This window comes from Tauraco erythrolophus, chromosome 4 (assembly GCF_009769465.1).
Source record: "Tauraco erythrolophus isolate bTauEry1 chromosome 4, bTauEry1.pri, whole genome shotgun sequence".
NCBI lineage: Eukaryota > Metazoa > Chordata > Aves > Musophagiformes > Musophagidae > Tauraco > Tauraco erythrolophus.
The window spans coordinates 77,635,738-77,655,852 of record NC_141468.1 but is presented as its reverse complement, the minus strand read 5'-3'; the positions used below and the strand labels follow the sequence as shown (position 1 = coordinate 77,655,852).

The 20,115-nt window shown below is 44.0% G+C and overlaps 1 protein-coding gene across 1 annotated transcript in view; it reads right to left on the bottom strand.

The window, feature by feature from the left end:
• The window catches only part of TTLL12 (tubulin tyrosine ligase like 12), a 33,555-nt gene extending 15,368 nt beyond the window's left edge, over positions 1 to 18,187 (bottom strand). Inside the window, exons 1-6 of the mRNA XM_086611213.1 lie at positions 18,068 to 18,187; positions 10,821 to 10,996; positions 8,755 to 8,953; positions 6,794 to 6,953; positions 3,523 to 3,656; positions 226 to 302 (exon numbers count right to left, since the gene is read on the bottom strand). Coding sequence (XP_086467339.1) covers positions 226 to 302; positions 3,523 to 3,656; positions 6,794 to 6,953; positions 8,755 to 8,953; positions 10,821 to 10,996; positions 18,068 to 18,187 — 866 coding nt within the window. The remainder of the gene's footprint in view (positions 1 to 225; positions 303 to 3,522; positions 3,657 to 6,793; positions 6,954 to 8,754; positions 8,954 to 10,820; positions 10,997 to 18,067) is intronic.
• Positions 18,188 to 20,115: the final 1,928 nt, after the last annotated feature.

Below are 20,115 nucleotides of genomic sequence, written 5' to 3'. Positions count from 1 at the left end.
AAAATAATCTAAATTTATTTTTAAAAATTCTGCAAGTGAAAATCCATTTACTCTGAAGAATCCAACAAGAACAACTAGTAAGTCAAAATCTTAAGCAAGTGGCTACCTAAAAATATACCTTCAACTTGCCTCTTGTTCAAAGCTGGAAAAGGCTGTTCAGCCTCAACACACTGCAATTATTACACTTAATCTTGGTAAGAAAGCATTTTGTTTGCACATACGTACTTGAAAACTTTGTCTTTGTCATAAACTGGTGGGTTTATCGCTATAGGCAGTTTTTCCTTGTTTTCTGCTAAAATAGCCTAAAAAACAAACAAAAAACCCACAAAAAGTTAGTAAGAGGCAAAATAAATGAGCAGCCTTAGGTCAAACTCCACAATATTCAGCAGATATGAAAAGCAGCTCAGACCAAACTGAATTTTAGTGTGCATAATCAGGTTTATAAAAGAAGTGATTGAAAAACAACATAATTTTTAAGGAGATGCTACACGTAAAATATTCTGTATAACTCAATGTTCAAAGTGTTTTATTAGCAATGGCCTGTTGAGTTTAGTCTGTTGAAATTTTCTCAAATTGTAAACCTTTACAGATCATTTTCTGCAATTCCTTATCTTCATTTAAGTATTTAAATATAGCTACACAGGTGCATTTGCAGTCACAGTAAAAATTATAGTCGTGCTGCATGTCTCATCAGTCCATTGTCTTTGATGCAAATGAATTCCACCAAAGCTGTATTTTGAGAAATATATTATGTTGTGTAATATGCTGCTCAGAAAAAAATCAGTACAAGAGCAGAGACAGAAGGTAAGAGGCTATTAGTGAAAAAGGAAAAAGAAATATGGCTTCAAGACTAGGGTTTATCAACACTTATCAACTTATCGAAGCACCCTGAGAAATTAATTTCTCCTAACCATTAAATAAAATATAAAAATCACATATGATAATATGCAGGAAGAGACAAAGTAATTTTATTTCCAACTAAATGGAAGATTGACCATTTAGCCATGATGTTTTATTACAGGTAACTGAAAAAATTATAGGAGGCTGGAATCTAATTCTGTCCCTGTAAAAACAGGCAAAGGCTTTTTCTTTTTGCAGCCTTCAGCAGTAAATATGCTTGAAAAATCTCACTCCATCTTTTACACTACCTCTGACTAATAAAAGGAAATACACGTTTGGATCATTGCTGATACCCTGCCAAAGGAAGCAGCTCACAAACTCTGGGATGGGAGAAGTGCATCCTGAGAAATCAAAGTAGCTGCTGTTCTGCAACAGCTCCCCGAGTTCCAGCTGCTGCAGGCTGTCCTCATAAGTTTCAGGGTGAAATGTCTGCCCAACCACAGATGCACCTCTTCACCTTTAAGGTTGTTATAGGGAATACAATCATACATAACTGGAAAGCATAAATAAAACCACAATTGTAATCAAAGATCTTAGACATCATCTTCTAAAATACATTGGACAGTACAAATACAAAATAACTTCTGCAGTCACCTAAGAACTGGAAGAGAGCCTGTACTTTTAAAAGGAGAAGACTACAATTCTCAGAAGAGTACCAGAGGATCCAGTACTGTCTTTTCTGCAACTCAAATGCAGAGTTGTTGCACAACAGCCACTACTCTAGTCCCTCCAAGAGATACTTCTTTCATCTCACATACTTCATCAGAAGCCGCCTCCCCTGACGCCAGTTTCTGCAATCATTGCCCATTTGACACCCATAGTACCATTTAAGTTACAACCTTTGTGGTCTGTGTTGGAGATCAGAATTGGGTAACAGAACAAAACCAGGTAAAAGTTAAGCCACCATGTTGCTGTAACAATTCTGTGATAGTTTTAAATGGAACACTGAGGCTTTCAGGTTTATTTAAAGAAAAATTAGAGTAAGAAACTTAACATCCTTAGCTATAGTAAAAACCAACAAGACAGCACATTTAACAAATGATTATTTGCACATAGTAGTAAAGCAGTTGCAGAAATTGTACAGTGATAGCAAATTATTTTGAAACGATATGACTTACATAAACATTTAGAAACATTTTCACACAATTGTATTTCCCTGCCTAACTGCTGGCTTACATATTAATTCTGTAAGCAAGTCTCTGAAGTCATCTGCACTTTTTTGTGTATGCAGCTCTGCTTATGTGAAAACAGGGGAACTGGAAGTGTCAGCAACATGGTATCTCTTTCCAGCCATCTCTCTTTTGGTGTTTAAGGATGTGCTATGCTCTAAGCTATTCTTCACTGATCTGTCATCAGTTAACACTTTAATCTACAGTTAAACATTCTAGAGTAAAAGAAAGCTCTGTTGGTTGGTTCTAGCACCAATATTTTGCTGTCATCTTTTCTCAACAGCTGAGTGGCAAAGACACAGTAAAAAAAAAAAGGGCGCTTTGAGAAGATGTTTTAAGGTGGAGTGCTAAAGGAGGATACTGTTTGCCCATTTGCCACATGCAGTTCTTTAACTTGACCTAATCATTCCAAAACAGAATTAAAATACATGCAAAAAATTGCCTCATCTGAGATCCAGGCACTTTTGCCAAGAGTAAGTGGCAACACCTGTAAGACATCAACTATGGGTGCATTGTTGCTCCTCATCTGTAAACGCAAAGTACATGTATCCCTCTTCCAAAAATGCAAAATCCCAACCAACCAATCTGACTTAGGTTACAAGACGGTCTAGATATTTTGAATGTGTATCTTTCTTCAGCAGAAACTTCATTTCTGACTAGATATTGCTAGTAACAAGCTGGATCCAGCATTTTCTGCCTATCTTCTATCAGAAGAAACATACAGTTGGTGTATAGTATAGGTTAATCTTTAGAAGATGCACTTTGAACACTGCTAGTGGCCATACTGTGTCCTCACAGGCATCAAGTTCCTTCATTTTTCTTAAAAATGAAACTCATGCAGATCTGGTTCACGAAAAGTAGACTCGAAATAATTTCATAATTTCATGTCCTTAAGATATCACAAACCTTTAGCAGAAAGGAGAGCTCAAAGCAAAACAGATGAGTACTTTATAACAGTGCCATCAAACTACAGACACCCCTGCTCCAATATTTAATGGTTCTCAACCATGACATTAAATGAGTAGTCAGGCTGAAAAATATAACCACTCCTAAAATACTAAAATAAATCTTTCTGTAATTCAAGACTGATCAAAAGCGCTACAATAATAAATCCAATCAGTAAGCCTATTAGACAATGTCTCAAATACCTAATGGGAAGGTGAGCACCTCACATGAAGTATGTTGTAGCATACTTATGAAAAGCAGTAACATATTAGAAATAATTTGCACAGCTTTGGTTTTTAAACAGTTAAATATTATGTTTAAGATATTTCTTGTCTCAACATGCTTTCTTTGAAATTATTCACATTTTTTTAAGTTAATAGCTGTACTCTAAATCAATCTTTAAGCCTAAAAAGAAGCAAAATAGGAACTCTTGCAATGTTGTTTTTTTTTTTTACAGCCTACCCCTTCTTAAGAAGAGATAAAATATGAGATTTGTTAGAAATCATACCTGGTAATGCTCATCTGCTGGCTCTGGCGTGAAGCAGTTGACATCCAACACTTCATCAGGCACCCATGGCAACAAAACACACTTCCTGATCAAGCGATCTGTTTCCCCATAAGCATAATCACGTGTCACTTCATCTGCAGCAAAACAAGGAGAACCTTCTAGGAACTGCCTTTCTCATTCCACTGAAAATCTTCCTTATGCCACATCATACCAATAACACCTGAATAGTTAATGACACCAGAACTTTTTTATTTAAATACAGGACCAGACATAATTAAAGAACTACATTGAAAAGCGTATTATCTAGGATGTAAAAATTAGTCCAAATCCACCTTACTTATGTCAGTTTAGTCAGACAGCTGGGCATTTACCTTGTCTACATGATGGAGGCACAAGGTGGCCCCAGCCAGGATTACAGGAGCAAACAGTTGGCCTGGTGTTTCCCAACTTCAGGTACTTGACTTTGTGACTCAAAGCTACAAAAATAGACTTTTAAGGAATTTTGTTTTTAAACTCTCAGATGACTGAATCAGTAGTTTCACTATGACAGCGATGTAAGATTTAAGTTCATAGAATCATAGAATCGTTAGGGCTGGAAGGGACCTTCAAAGGTCATCTAGTCCAACCCCCCTGCAAGGAACAGGGATATCTCCAACTAGATCAGGTTGCTCAGGGCCTCATCCAACTGGGCCTTGAACGTCTCCAGGGATGGAGCATCCACCACCTCTCTGGGCAACCTGTTCCAGTGTTCTACAACTCTCATGGTAAAAAATTTTTTCCTAATATCCAACCCGAATCTACCTCCCTCTATTTTAAAACCATTACCCCTTGTCCTATCACAGCTGGCCCTCCTGAACAGCCTCTCCCCATCTTTCTTGTAGGCCCCCTTGAGGTACTGGAAGACCGCTATAAGGTCACCCCGGAGCCTCCTCTTCTCCAGGCTGAACAGCCCCAACTCTTTCAGCCTGTCCTCGTAGGAAAGGTGCTCCAGCCCTCTTATCATCTTCGTGGCCCTCCTCTGGACCCTCTCCAACTGGTCCATGTCCTTCTTATGTTGGGGGCTCCAGAACTGGACGCAATACTCCAAGTGAGGTCTCACGAGGGCAGAGTAGAGGGGGAGAATCACCTCCCTCGACCTGCTGGCCACGCTCCTCTTGATGCAGCCCAGGACGCGGTTGGCCTTCTGGGCCGCAAGAGCACATTGCCGGCTCATATTGAGCTTCTCGTCCACCAGTACTCCCAAGTCCTTCTCCTCAGGGCTGCTCACGATCCATTCTCCACCCAGTCTGTAATTGTGCCTGGGATTGCCATGACCCAGATGTAGGACCTTGCACTTGGCCTGGTTAAACTTCATGAGGTTGGTACGGGCCCACCTCTCCAGCCTGTCAAGGTCCCTCTGGATGGCATCCCTCCCTTCCAGCGTGTCGACGGCACCACACAGCTTGGTGTCATCGGCGAACTTGCTGAGGGTGCACTCCATGCCACTGTCCACGTCACCGACAAAGATGTTGAAGAGGGTCGGGCCCAGCACAGACCCCTGAGGGACGCCACTCGTGACTGGTCTCCACATGGACATCGAGCCGTTGACCACTACTCTCTGAGTACGGCCATTGAGCCAATTCCTTATCCACCGAGTGGTCCATCCATCAAATCCATGCCTCTCTAGTTTAGAGAAAAGAATGTCGTGCGGGACAGTGTCAAAAGCTTTGCACAAGTCCAGGTAGATGACATCCGTTGGTCGACCCTTGTCCACCGATGTTGTCACCCCATCATAAAAGGCCACCAAGTTGGTCAGGCACGATCTGCCTTTGGTGAAGCCATGTTGGCTGTCACCCACCACCTCCTTGCTCTCCATGTGCCTTAGCATGGTTCCCAGGAGAATCTGCTCCATGACCTTGCCAGGCACAGAGGTGAGGCTGACCGGCCTGTAGTTGCCCGGGTCCTCCTTGTTCCCCTTTTTAAAAATGGGGGTTATGTTCCCTCTCTTCCAGTCATCGGGGACCTCGCCAGACCGCCACGACTTCTCAAATACAATGGCCAGTGGCTTGGCAACTTCATCCGCCAGTTCCTTCAGGACCCGCGGATGGATCTCATCAGGTCCCATGGACTTGTGCACCTTCAAGTTCCTCAGATGTTCCCGAACCTGCTCTTCAAGTACAGTGGGCGGTGGTTCATCCTTACAGTCCCTGCTAGTTCTTTCCACAGCTTGGGTGGTAAGACAAGAGGCTTTATCAGTGAAGACTGAGGCAAAAAATTCATTGAGTACCTCAGCCTTCTCTATGTCCCGGGTGACCAGAGCACCAGTATCCTTCCGGAGGGGGCCTACGTTCTCCTTGGACTTCCTTTTGTCCCCTACATACCTATAGAAGCTTTTCTTATTGCTTTTTATATCCCTTGCCAAATTCAATTCCTTCAGGGCTTTAGCCTTCCTCACTTGATCCCTGGTCACTCGTACAGCTTCTCTGTATTCCTCCCAGGCTATCTGTCTCCGCTTCCACCCTCTGTAGGCTAACCTCTTCATTTTCAGTTGGTCCAGGAGCTCCTTGCTCATCCACGCAGGCCTCCTGGTCTTTTTGCCCGACTTGTTCTTCATCGGGATGCACCTCTGCTGAGCTTGGAGGAGGTGCTCCTTGAATGTGGACCAACTTTCCTGGGCCCCTTGTTCCTCCAGGGCCGCCTCCCACGGCACTTTGCCCATCAAGTCCTTGAAGAGGCCGAAGTCCGCCTTCTTGAAGTCTAGGGTACAGAGTTTGCTGAATGGTTTCCTTGCTGCCCCATGGATCTTGAACTCCACCGTGTCGTGGTCACTGCAGCCAAGCCTGTCCTTAAGTTTCACATCACCCACCAGTTCCTCCCTGTTGGTGAGCACAAGGTCGAGCATGGCACCCCTCCTTGTCGGCTCCTCTATCACCTGCAGGAGGAAGTTGTCATCCACGCATTCCAGGAACCTCCTGGACTGCCTGTGCCCTGCCGTATTGTCTCTCCAACAGATGTCAGGGTGGTTGAAGTCCCCCATGAGGACCAGGGCTCTCTGTCAAAACATTAACAACACTTTTTGATGGATGAGGGCCTCTATCTCACATAGATTACGATGCTAGAAATATCAGGCAGAGAACTTTTAAATTCAATAGCACTACAAATATGCAGTCATGAAATATAGGTCCTGAAATATTTGTTCTGCTGCGAAGCGCTCAGAGATTTGTAAGAATGTGGCACATCATCTGTTGCAGGCATTAAAAAAAATAAGAATACTTTACAGACACACACTTACCACCAGTTTCGAGGTCTCTCAAAGGCCAGAGAACAGTATAAGCAATTTGTTGAGGCATATAAAACAGAGGTGCTGTTGCAAAGCTCGGCTGATCTGAATGCTGAATGCGTGATCCAAATTCATCCATAATGTACCAGACAGGCACCTTCTCCTCAGCAGTCTGTAGGATTGAAGAGAGTGAGACATCCTGCACGTAGCAATTGCTAGAAAAGCACCACAAGACAGAAGGCGCTGGCAGCAGCCCCTACACTATTCCTGTTTCCTACTCTAGCCAAGATTGTGAGCAGGTGCAAAGCACAGAGTAACACTCTCATCCCTCCAACTTTGACGCTACGCCAGCCTAGCATCCAGCCACTGCTGGGAACAGCCTGTTCCCGTCTCAACTGCACGGTCTCATCCTCTTTCTTATGCTACTGCTATTGCTTACCAGACCCACTTGCCCTCTACCAAACTAGCCAGTTCAGGGAGCTAAACTAGCAGACAGCCGTTTGGGTTTTTTGGTAGGATTAGCTTTCCTGCAGGTTCTGCAGTTTCAGAACCAGTTCACTACAAGGATGAGTTGGATGTTTACAGCTTAAGAATAAATGAGAGAAGAACTGCCCCCTGCCACAACAGCTGGGCTGCATCATCAAATCATCCCTTCCTGCAACACTTGTCATGATAAGATCTTGAATGAATGGATAAACTTTAAATTGCTTGGGAACACTACTGTCACCCTTTTACAGATGCAAAAACGGAGGCACAGAGATTAGATTTAAGATATTCAAGTAGCCCAGTGCCAGGAAGGGGAACAGAAGACAAATTCAGCTACAGTTGAATTAATCGTCTCCCAGGAAAGCACTTCACAAGTGGTAACACTCTGAGAATCCCACTCGACTCAAGCCATTCAAGACAATGAGACTGGAAGCAAAAACATAGGGTGGAAAGATTGAGATAATCTGTTTAGACCTCTCTTTTATTTAAAGGAAAAAAAGAACAAGAAAAAAAGAAAGCAGTCACAACTAATCCCTTTCTCAGAGATCTTTCAGGCCTACGAAGCTGTGAGCTAAGTTGATGTCTTAACTGATAAAGATGTCCACTCCAGGGAACAATCTCAAACCCCTGAGCTAAGACGTGTAAGTTGATCATGCTCACACTGCTCAGGGCAAGCCCTGCCCACTCTGCACAGGACTTGGTTGAAGAATTTGCCTTTCTCCTCTTTAGTCCAAAACACTTCCAATAGCCTAGGACGTACATCGCAGCCTCTACAAGAGTTTTTAACTGAACCTTGAGGGCTGTATTCCCTCAAACACTTGAGGGTGTTTGAAGGCTCAAGACTTCTGGTACAGTGCTGAAAGACTAATACAGGGCAGAGGGACCAAACCTGGCGTGGTCTTACCCACACCGCCTAAAAGCAGCAGCCTTTGGAGTAAGCTACGCCCAGAAACACTTAGGCTCCATCTTGAAGCTAGTCCGTTCTCACCTGAGGGTGAGGTAACATTTACACAGTACAGACAATCAGTTGTCAAACGCAAACTAGGAAGTTAAGTTATTTGACAGTATAGATATATCCCTGGTATGTAAAGCACTCTATACAGGTGAGGAAAACTGCAAGCATAGCTGGGACACACACTTTTATGTGAGACAGGCAATTTGTGACAGATTCTTTCCTTCACCATGAGAAAGTGAGTAGAAAAAAACTCACATAACATATTAGCAGATCTCCCCCTTCTCGCCCCCTTCTTTTGCAGCAGAGTCTCCCCCTCTCTAAGCTCTCACCAGAAAGCTGGTAGCAAGCTGCTGTGCATTTTAGCCATACATGGCATTTGCTCTCCTTCCAAGTAGAAGTTTATTCTGAAATGTCTGTAAAGGACCTTTTTTTGTATTGAAAACGTGTCTTTGTTAACCGACGTATATTGGAAGGTCTTCACTCAGGATTGCTCAGAACTTTCTAGCATCCTAATTAGGCTTTAGAGACTTACCCCTTGAGAAAGCTGGTAGGTCTGGTTGTATTTCCACATTTCCTGCAACACTTGCTCAATACTGCCCTCGTCTGGGATCTCTCCGTGAAAGTCGATTCCCATGAGATTTGTCATTCTGTGCAGTAAACCAGGGACGTGAAGCAGCTGCTGGCGGGCGTGTTCAACACGGTAGGTCCAGGCATGGTCGATGAGGAAAACGCTTAAAGAGAATTTTGGTAACATTGTAGTGTTATATTTTTACAGGTATATAGCCAAATATTCTGTGAGTAAGAGCTACATTTCCTTGTAGACCGTTTGATAATTGAGTCTTCTCTTAGTCCTAACTCCCAAAGCTACTCCCAGAGTGCACACTGTGACATGACAGATAAGGAACAACTTCCCAGCAGTAACTTACACTCTGTTTTTGTTCCAGAAAGCTTATTGTGCATAGCTAGTATTTCCATGAAAATGAGGGGCAAACACAGAACAAGGCACTCAGTTTGTAAGCCCAGTTCCCTTTGAAGGCCAGGAACACAAGAGTTTCCTCCTTTTTGATTATTAAGTCCACTGCATCAACCTGATATTCTTGCCTGAAGGAGGAAAACAATACACTACTTTGGCAAAAGTATTCGAGGATCTTGTTAACCAGAAGCTCTGTGACATCTACTCCCATCTGTAAAACTAGGTGGAGAGATCTGATCATCAAAAGTCTGTTTCTCTTTGTTTTTTTCTAGGGTGTCGTGTCCCCCTCCCTGGATCTTTTTAGAAAAAATGCATTGTTTTAAAAGAATTACTGATCTAATCCAAAACAAAATCATACACAACTGGCACAGCTTCCCTTGACAAGTTTAACCTGTGTTTAAGCTGCATGATTTTTACAAAAAACACAGTTATGTCCACATTTTGGTTATATTCTCATACTGAACCAAGTCAGAGAAGAATCTGAATTCTACTTGCTAAAAAACCCGCAATAAAACAAACAAAGAAATCAACACCCCCCCAACAAACAAAACCACTCTGCCACCCATATTTCAGAAAGTTAAAAACACATCAGCTGTCACGTACACTGAGGATCCTTGAACAATTATTATGTCTCAGATTCCACATGAATGCTGCAAGGAAGCCCAAGATCATCGCAGGAGCTGTTTTGAACTTTATAACTTAAGTGTGTTCTCAGATTTAGAAAGGCAATGACTTTGGTTAAAAGAGGCACATAAAGGCAGATACCTACGCTCTATGTTGTTTTCACTCATCAAGGCTAAATTTAGATTTTTAGACTTTGTATGTTTACCCAAGACCTAAAAAGTATGAAAGTTCAGGCAAAAGAAGTTTCATAGAACTGAGCAGAATTGTGTTTAGATCTCCAGCAGAGTTGACTTCATCTCACTGCCATTTATTAATATAAGACAAATAGCCAGTTCTATGTTTGAAACCAGTGAGAACACCAAAAGCTGTGTTGCAACATTAAGTTGTTTGTTATGCAACTCTTTTCTAGTTTTGTAAGTGCATACTAGTCTCACATTCATGACAGAAGCTGATTCTAAAGAAAGCCAACAGTAACTTGATGTATTCAATTATACATGCATGCTATGCCTGCAATCACATGATCACACTCTTGAATTATATTTTAGCCAACTGGAGGAAATTTAATAGTCCACGAATCATTACTTTGAAGCTGCTTAGTACCTCCTTAGCCTGAGATTTGTGAAGGTCACAAGTACGTCTTCAGGTGTTTGTGTTTTTTTTTTTCCAAGGGCACAGTCTTACAGATACAAAGTTTTTGTTTTCTTTCTGCAAAACTAATTTCAAGGCTGTCTTTTCCCTATTTTCTCCCTCAGTTTACTAAAACCAATTTCTAAGTATCTTCCTGCATGATTTAAAAAAAGAACGTTAAGATACTTGCAGTCCTAGTACCTTTTGCAAGACATGCCTCACAGCATGCACCTTTCCTCAAACAAGCAAAAAAAATGTCTTAGAGTAAGAGGATTTCTGAATAGGATCAAACAAGTTCTAAAGCAAACTGTCTGTATCATTTTAGAGTTAAGACTACTCAAAGACTGAACACTAGTTCTGAAATCACTACTCACCTGTTGGGATTGGAGGCTTGAAGTCCATTCTCATTTGTTACAATAACTTTGAAACAAGGTTCACTTCCAGGATTTGGTTTCTTTTTCAATTCTTCTTCCATTTCTTCATCACCTTCTTCCTCCTCATCCACCTCTTCTACTTGCATTATACCGAAGTAGTCACCAGCATCAAATACCTGAGATTGAAAGCGCACAAAATATCAGGCAGTTGGTTGAGGCAGTACCCTGATACGCATAATGCAATACTGACAGGCACTTGTAGACAATTTTGGCCTGCAATCGGATAAAAATTGGCATTTTTAACTTAACAGATAAATGAACAACAGTATTTATTCTTTCACATTTTAATAGAGCTGTTTGTTTGGGAAATTTCTTTAGTTAATATCAGCAGGAAGCTTTGTTGGTTTCTTTGGTATCAATAGGTCTACTGATGATTGTCTATCAGTTTAACTCAAAGAATTACAGAAACTGAAAACAGAATATCTTTGCTCAACTTTGCTAAAATCAACAATTTAGGACTTGCAAAACCAGGTATTAACCAGGCTCCACAATTATACTAAAGTACATTAAGGCCTCTGGAGAAAAAGAGCTTTTACCACCCGCATTCTGAAACAGTTCAGAAATCTCAGCATGTTTCCTCCCTGCTTTCCCTACACAAGGAACTGCCCATGCTCACGCGCCTCCAGATGAGCTGGCAGATTCCTTATACTGCTGCAAGCTAAGGTCTAAACACTTACTGATGTGCTAAAAGGGATCTATTTGTGTTCTTGCCTACTACAGACATAACATCTTGATCTAGAATGTATACAGATGAAGTAGGTCACTACACAAGTTTCCTTTCTGTCAAATCCTTTCAGAAGGGGTTATTTTTTTAAGTCACTCGCAATGAACCAGGCAGGAGCAGACAAATCGTTTGTCTCAATTTGATCTCACTAGAAAGCAGTAGGGAGAGAGGAAGATCTAGAAGCATGACCTCTCGAGTTACTGGTTTAACATGCCAAGGTATATCTAGCCTCTGACACCGCATTATTAGAAGTCATTACTTCTAGACATTGAGAAGTTATTAGCTGTAAAATTCCAGAGGCAGTGACAAGCTTTAATTTGTCCAAGTGAGCGTTCCTTCAGGACAATTATTTCTGCTAAGCCCCAACAAGGAAGGGAAGAAATCAACTCCACACCTGTAGAGCAAGGCTAGCTATACAAAGCAAATAGCTGCCCAAAGACAGCTAGCAAGGGAGGAAACCAGTGGGGAAACATCACCACCTTCAGATCTTAAGCCACAGTATGATATTATAGACCAGACCAAGCGGAGAAGTGCCTGAAATTCTTTTCTGAGGATCAGAGAATGGCATTTTCCTTTGGGCTGGGGTGAAGAAAAAAGAAGATGCCAACAGTATGTTGGCTAACGCCACGCAGACATTTTCTAAAGGTAAAGAAAACTACTTCGTCAACAACCTCACTGGAGATTAAAAATACATACATTTTTTAAAAAATTAGAAACTAAATGAATATCATCTGCTTCAGCAGGTATCAAAACAGCTAGCAATTCTAATTTGTTCCTAGTTTTCCAGTTTTGCTCTAAGAGGACAACATTACTCAACAGTAGGCAGTATCATGACCTCTTGCTGTTACAATAGTAGCCACCAATGGTTCAAGACTCTGTTCGGTTGCCGGTAGAATTCATAGTCATTCTAAGCTGAGGTAACCAACAGGCAGGTCCCAGCAAAAGGCAGAGTCCTTCCTTGCTCAGCCATCAATTTATTGCGCTCACGATTTATCTTTGTCGGGTTAGCTCCCAGCTGAATCAGCTCCCTGATCTGGCTCACCGCACAAGTACTAATCCCAGCCCACAACAGGCAGCAAAAAAGCGCATCAGGGCACACACGTTCCACTCCTTGAAGTGATGCTTCACAGCTCCTGCTGCTGGATGAAGAGCTGTCCTCATCAAGGTAATCGGCTAGCAGAAGAAGCAGCAGCTAAGTGACTGGCAGTCGTTAGAAAATTAAAGCCACGAGTGTGATTCACAGGAGTTCACTTGACACCTACCACCATACGGCACTGTGTATGCTTTTCTACACTTGACATTTTGTCCTAAGGAGTTTGTAAGAGCAAGGATATGAGGTGAGCCAGTTGCTGACTCAGAGATGAGTCTTCACTCACCACAGGCTCCACCCATTCACCAAACCCCCATGATGAATGTTAATATCAAGTCTTTCTACAACTAAGGGAAAGTGTTGGCTTTATATTTCATTAAATATCAACTCAAGACTTAAAAATGAAAAGACTCCAAATCCTCTAAGCCAAAGTTTTGACCTATCCCTCCAACACAGTAGCAGTTGCAGTTAGCAAAACCTCTCCACTTTTAATATATTTTCAGCAGAATTATGCTGAAAAAAATATTATTCTTCAGCATTTAAAACCTTGAAAAAGTGAATTAGGTGTATTCCTCATTTGAAGCAATCACACTTATTGGAGCAGCAGCTCAAGACCACCTTAATCAGTGGCTTTTTGAGGTTTTTGTTGTTTTCAAATTCATAATTGATAACAAACAGTTCAGTAGTGAAATGACTGGTTTGGCAGAAGTGCCTGGTTGGCAGCGCGGACAAAGCCTGTTGAGCGGGTGGACGACACTGCTGTCCTCCTCTCTTCCTCCCTCCCTGTGAGAGAGTCTGTGAACCCACTTACACAGCAGTTCCATTAAAGGAATCTAAAATAAAATAAAGCTACTTACACAAAAAAACAGCTAGATAAGACCACACCACCAATTTGAAAAGCGTAACTTTGCTTGAAGCAAAATAGAAAGAACTCCCATGAAATACTCCTCAGAGTAAGTAACAATCTCTAGAAGACAGCAAAGGGGTAGCAACACATTTCGGTGGCACAACTATTTGCAAGCAAAACATGCTGGGGCAAAATCACTCTCTCCATATTCCGGTTCAGTTCCAATCTAACGAACCAGAGAATGTGATAACAAAGCAGGCACATGTCATGACAACTACCACGCACCGGCATCTTCAGCAAATTCCTTTTGGGCAAAGCAGTTGGCACTGTGAAGGCCACAGGTAGCCTCTGAGCAACAGCCTGCCCTCCCCTGCCCTGGAAAATAAAGTCTAGTAGTATTGATCATGCTGCACTCCTCCTACTAATTAATTAATCAAAAGCCTCCATTTCTAACTGGGATGAAACTCCAAGCAATCCTTTGCCAGTGGCACCTCAGGGCCACAAAAATCTTGCACAGAAGCCTGACACATAACTTAGCCTATGGCTGGAATAGACAAAAAAAGATTAACAAAATTTGGTGCAGGTGCTATATTTCCCAAAGTTATAACCAGACTATACACTATTTCTCCACTAACATAAGAAAAAAAACACTGTATTGGAAATAGAATTCTAAGGTTTGTAGTAAATTATTACACACGCACATGTTTTGTTTTTCAAGTCTCTGCCAGAAACGCGGAGAAGTTTGCTTCCCAACAGACACTGAATGCTAAATGCAAAATAAATATATAAAAAAAAGCAGGATTCTTGATCTAGCAGATATACCATGTTTTGAATGAGCAATCAAACTCAATTCATGGTTACATAATGTTCTCAGAAGAAAACTTGCTCCAGCAGATCTCAAGGTAAACGGAAAAAAAACCCAACAACCTCCACTCCTCTCACAGGCTTTAACGCACACATAGGAGGGAGGGCGCATTCACTCTGTATGTTGAAGCACGTGCATGTGTTGGAAAACAGCTGCCTGGGTTGGGTTCTAGAGGCACTGATGTAAGAGAGATTTTTATCTGTACTATGGATGCTAATTTTCCAAGTTCAGTGCTAGAAAGTTTTAATCTTTACAACAGGTTAGGACAAATGAAAAATTCCTCCCACCTTCACGCGTGAAACAAGGAAACTCATCCTGTGCTCCACGTTGCACTGATTTCCATCCCCTCCCCCAGCTATTCTTTATTACCTAGACTCCCAAAACATTTTCGCCCTTTCCCTTCACCTCCTTTGCTTTCCTCACTGCTGCTCCTCCAGCCACTCCACATGATCCAGTTCTAAGGAAGGTATTGTAGCTCTGTCTCTATCTCCGTAAGAAGAGCTCATCCCAGCCCACAGCACTCCTCACAGTAATTTTCACTGGACAGTCTTCTCCATATCTTTTTTGCCATTCTTCTGGATAAAACCCAGAAGCTGCAACAGTAGAGGCATGCACCATCAGCAGCCTAATTTATCTTCCTAAGCACATTGAAATAATTAAATCTCTCTCTCCATGTGCACGGGAACAGTTAGTACAAAAGAACACAACAGCCACCACCACAAACAAAATTAAACAGAAGGAGCAACATGCATCCTTAGGGCATATGCTTTCTTCATCCTGCCTTTCTCCAGTCCAGTCTCTGTAAAAGGATCAGAACTATGGGTCTCCTCACTCTACTCTCTTATCTTGTAAATTTCACACCCTCCCCAACAAAGTTGGTAACACACAAGGATTTCAGCCACAGGACACAAATCTTAAGCCTGAGTTATCACAGAATGGTTTGGGTTGGAAGAGACCTTAAAGATCATCTAGTTCCAACCCCCCTGCCATGGGCAGCGAAACCCTCCACTACACCAAGTTGCTCAAAGCCTCATCCAACCTGGCCTTGAACACTTCCAGGGATGGGGCAGCCACAACTTCTCTGGGCAACCTGTTCCAGTGCTTCACCACCCTCTGAGTGAAAAATTTCTTCCTTAGATCTAATCTAAAGCTACCTTCTTTCAGTTTAAACCCATTTCCCCTTGTCCTATCACTACATGCCCTTGTAAAATGTCCCTCTCCAGCTTTCCTGTAGGCCCCCTTTAAGTACTGGAAGGCTGCAATAAGATCTCCCCGGAGCCTTCTCTTCTCCAGGCTGAACGGCCCCAACTCTCTCAGCCTGTCTTCATAACAGAGGTGTTCCAGCCCTTGGATCATCTTCGTGGCCCTCCTCTGGACCCGCTCCAGCAGCTCCATGTCCTTCTTGTGTTGAGGACTCCCAGAGCTGCACACAGTACTACAGGTGGGGTCTCACGAGAGCAGAGTAGAGTGGCAGAATCACCTCCCTCGACCTGCTGGCCACGCTTCTTTTGATGCAGCCCAGCATATAGTTAAGTCACAACACAATTCCAAAGTTTGCCAGCTACCTCCAACTTCCTCATACTGGCATATGGCAATGCAAGAGCTTGCAGCTTCGGATTTCCTTACCAGCTTTATATTGCCTTCTATTTCATCTTGTTCCAGTACTCACTTTCTCTTACCTTCCTATTTAAGCAGAGCAGTAGATACTCCCTGCTCCAAGCCACTTGCACATATGTTTGTTGAGAGGAAGTTTGTGACTGAGCATATGCTTGAGTTAATGTAATTTATTTTCTCTGTAATACACACATATTCCTGTTAGCAGTACCAGGCACAGAACAGTTAGAAAGCAGCAGGAACATATTCAGACCCTTCCTGACTGTATGTGCTACAAACACTGAGATTATATCATGACGTGCTGTGCTTCCCTCCTATCCCAACTTTAAAGCTGAGATGGGGAAAAGAAGCATTCCAGTAATCAGAAATTACCTTCTTGTGCATGCGTGTTAAACTACAGTCCCCTCTCCTTCCCCGCTGTCCTATACTTCCTGTTCCAACTTCTCATCCCATCTCACTTGTTTCTCCACTGCTTATCATGCTCTCCTGCACCCTACCACTAGTTCCCTTTTCTCCCCGTACTTTGAGGCTCCCATCAGATCTCTTTCTCTTCCCAGGACTGAAAGTTCACCTCATTCTTATTTCCTTCTCAAGGTAGACTCCTCTGTACTCCCTGGAGCACTCTCAAGTCTCTATACAACTAGTTTCAGGTTGTGTCTCTTTCCTGCCTCAGCTCCTTGTTCCTTTTCTCCAATAAATCCAAGACAGCTTTCCTCACTACTGAGGCTGGCTGCATATGTGCAAACAAAAAAAAAATTCCTAAATTCAACTTGTATCTTTACAAGCTCTTTGTCCAAAATGACTTCTTTTCTTGGCTTTAATTCTCTTCCCTTTCTCACCACAAAGCTCCAGGGAGCAAGCAGATGGTTGCTAATAACACAGACAAAAAGCGATTCTCCATCCTGGAGTGTGTCTGTGGCCCCACAATATCTTTAGTTCAGGGCCAAGTCCAGAGATGCCTGGTGTCAGCTTCAGCTGAAACACACCCAGCCCCTGCAAGGGGATGGTGTGTACGCTGCTTGGGCAGGGCTACAACAGAGGAACTTAAGAAGGCTCACAAAGGGCAATATCCCCAAATTTATGCCGCTGCATCTATGAGTGGCAACTTTACAAAGGCTTACAGCTTGCCCAAAATTTGGCCTGATAAAAAGTCACACAGCACCACTGCTCTGACATGCTCTACAAAGCGGTCCTTGCATTGTTACTGTTTTAACCACTGCCAGAACGTTCTTCTACCACCATCCCCATTCTCTGAAAGAGCTGAACAGATTTTACTCGGATCAGGAACAAACGAACAAACCAACCAGCTGAAAACACTCCCAGAAAACAGCCCGAGATAGGTAACTCGTGCATACACAAGAGGAACTGAGTTAGCACTGCACATTTATAAATGACTGAGAACAGGGTAGACCAGTGTGGAAGTGAACTGGGAAAAAGGAAAAAAAAAACCCAGCAAAAACCCCCAAACAAACAGGTAAAAGCCAAGCTAAACCATAATGCATTAACATATGACAACGCTCTGACTTCACCACTACTATTGTTGCTTTTCCAAATTCCTCTTTAGCGAAAAGGGCTGAAGGCTTTAGGCCAGATTCACCGCTTCTCTCCAATACCGGATATCCAGTTACCAGGATGCCCAAACGCTTTCAACCGTCGCGCCGACAACAGTAAGACGAAATAAGATCCACACAACACACCTCATCTCTTTCACAGCCCCAGGCTGCAGCTGCGGGAACACAACCGGCACGAAGCTTTGCCCACCCGCCCCTGCTGAGCAAGCTCTTGGCTCTCTTTTTCACCCGGCAAGGAAGGGGGACCCGCTCCCCACCATGGCCCGTGTGAGGACAGCAGCCCCCCGCGCTCCCCTGCGCACCGTGGGGTGGCGGGGGGCTGCTTCGCACCCAGCTGGGGAAGGGTGGACAGGGGACCCCGCGCCCCGCCACTGCCTTCTCACTGAGGGAAGCCCCTCCGGCGCGAAGCGTTTCCCGCCGAACGGGCTTCCCTGAGCGCCGCTCGCCACGGCCCGCCACGGCCCGCCGCCACCCACCTCGCCACGCAGCTTGCGGCACAAGCTCTCCCAGTAGCGCGCCGGCACTCTCGAGGCGCGGAGCGCAGCCCCGTGCAGGGCCACGAACGCCGCCAGATCCGCCTCGCCGTCTGCCGCCATGGCCGGGCACAGCCGCTACCTGCCGCCACCGCCACCCGCCCCGGCGCAGACCGGAACACGCCAGGCGGGGGCGGCCCCTGAGGGGCGGGGCGGGGCCAGGGGCGGGGCCTCGCCGCGCGGAGGGGCGGTGGCGGCCGTTGGGCGCGGCCGTTGGGCGGTGTCTCGCGGCCGGTTTGCTGTCGCCGCTGAGGAGAAAGGGCCTGCGGCGGCTGCGGTGTGCCGCGCAGGTGTGCGTTCTGCTTGTGGCTCGTTCTTCTCCTGCCCTCAAGCTTTACTGAGGTCGCAGAGTTTGCGGTGCGGCGCTGGCCACGAGGGCTTTGAGTTCCCCGGCGTTTGGCGATGAAAAGGCTTTTTGGGAAGTCCCCGCCATAGCCTCCGAAGTGAAGTGGGTTATGGGTGGGGTGGGAGGTGTGAGAGGGGGCAGCTGCCGGCCACAGCACTGGGAAATACCTTCTTTGAGTTGTGTGCACAGAGGAAAGACTGGCACCGTGTATGCTGCCAATCATTTTTAAATTGAAGATTTTTTTTAAAAAAAGTACTGATTCAAAGTGAAGTTTAACGCTAGGCCTCTCTTCAGTATCTGTCAATGGAAGAGGGAGGTGTGTTCTTTGCAAGCACCTGTAGGAGAGAGGTGGCTTCCTAGTGTTGTTCAGAAGACATTTCTAGGAAAATCCATTCCTTCTCAGATTTTGTAGAGAATAGTCTAAACCAGTTTAAGCTGTGGCTCCTGAAACCCTACTGGTAGCTTTGGTCTTGACTCAGGTATGGTTATAGAGCTACAAGAGCAAAGCAAGCCATCTGACACTGGTGGCCACTAGGAGTGCAGGCCGGGGCTTTGCTGTGCCTGCGGTTGTGGCCAGCCACGAGCTGCTGCTGGGAGTGCCTGCAATGCTCCCTCTGCGGATTTTCTGCTCCAGAGACTGTTGAAACGGCTATTCCTGCCAGCCTATCCTCAAATCAAGTCAGGATCCAACTTCAGCACTGCTCCTGCTGGCAGCATGGCACTGCTGGGAGAGGTGTCCTACAGCCCCAGAAATAAAAAAGTGGTTCTAGAAATAGGAATTTAGGTCAAGAAAGCCTCAAATTCATGGAGTGCAGTCAGCGGAGAATGTACATGAATGCCACATTGAAGAAATACCTCTTTGCTCATTGCCCTGTCTTGTGTTGCTGGACTGGTGCCCCAGATAACTACTCAGAGCAGCCGTCCTTCTCTCCACATAATCACAGAGTTATCAGGCAGAGGGTGTGTATGTTAAAGTGCTGCAATAGCTTGGCCAGACACAGAGAGAGTAGAAAGAGATTAAAAGTGATGCCTACGTGCTGTAACTACACATCACTGTTCTGCAGTTGAGGATCTAGCACATTTCTCAGGTTGGATATCTGAATAGTAAATGCAGGCAAATCTTCCTCTTTGCCTGAGAATGTGTCTGCCAAAGCAGGTGCTGTTCCCACACTTCCTCAGCATAAAGGCTTTACTAGGATGTCACTAAGGACACCTACCTGGTTAAACAGCAGAAGATCAAAAAATAGTTGTATTTCCAGTATTCCTTGACTGGGTTCCCGCCATGCTACTCTGAGTTTGAGGACATTTTTGCTAATATTGTGGTTTGGAAAAAGAGCATGGCTGTGGTGGTGATCTTGCACTAGTAGTATAAAATGTAGAGACTAGATCACTCACCAGTCCTCATGGGGATCCTGCTTACAGAAGAGGTTCCCAGTGCCACCCTTTCTTCATTTCTATCTTTGCCATAGACTCAATACCTGGTGGTGTATTATATATGCACACAAAGTAGTAAAGTTCTACACAGTCTATGTCGAGTATATCAAGTTACAGGACTTGTTTTGTTGCATAGAGTTTGCTCACTACATCAAATGTTGTTTCAAGTTGGGAGTGTTTACTACGGCTAATTTGAATTGGTTGGTTGTTT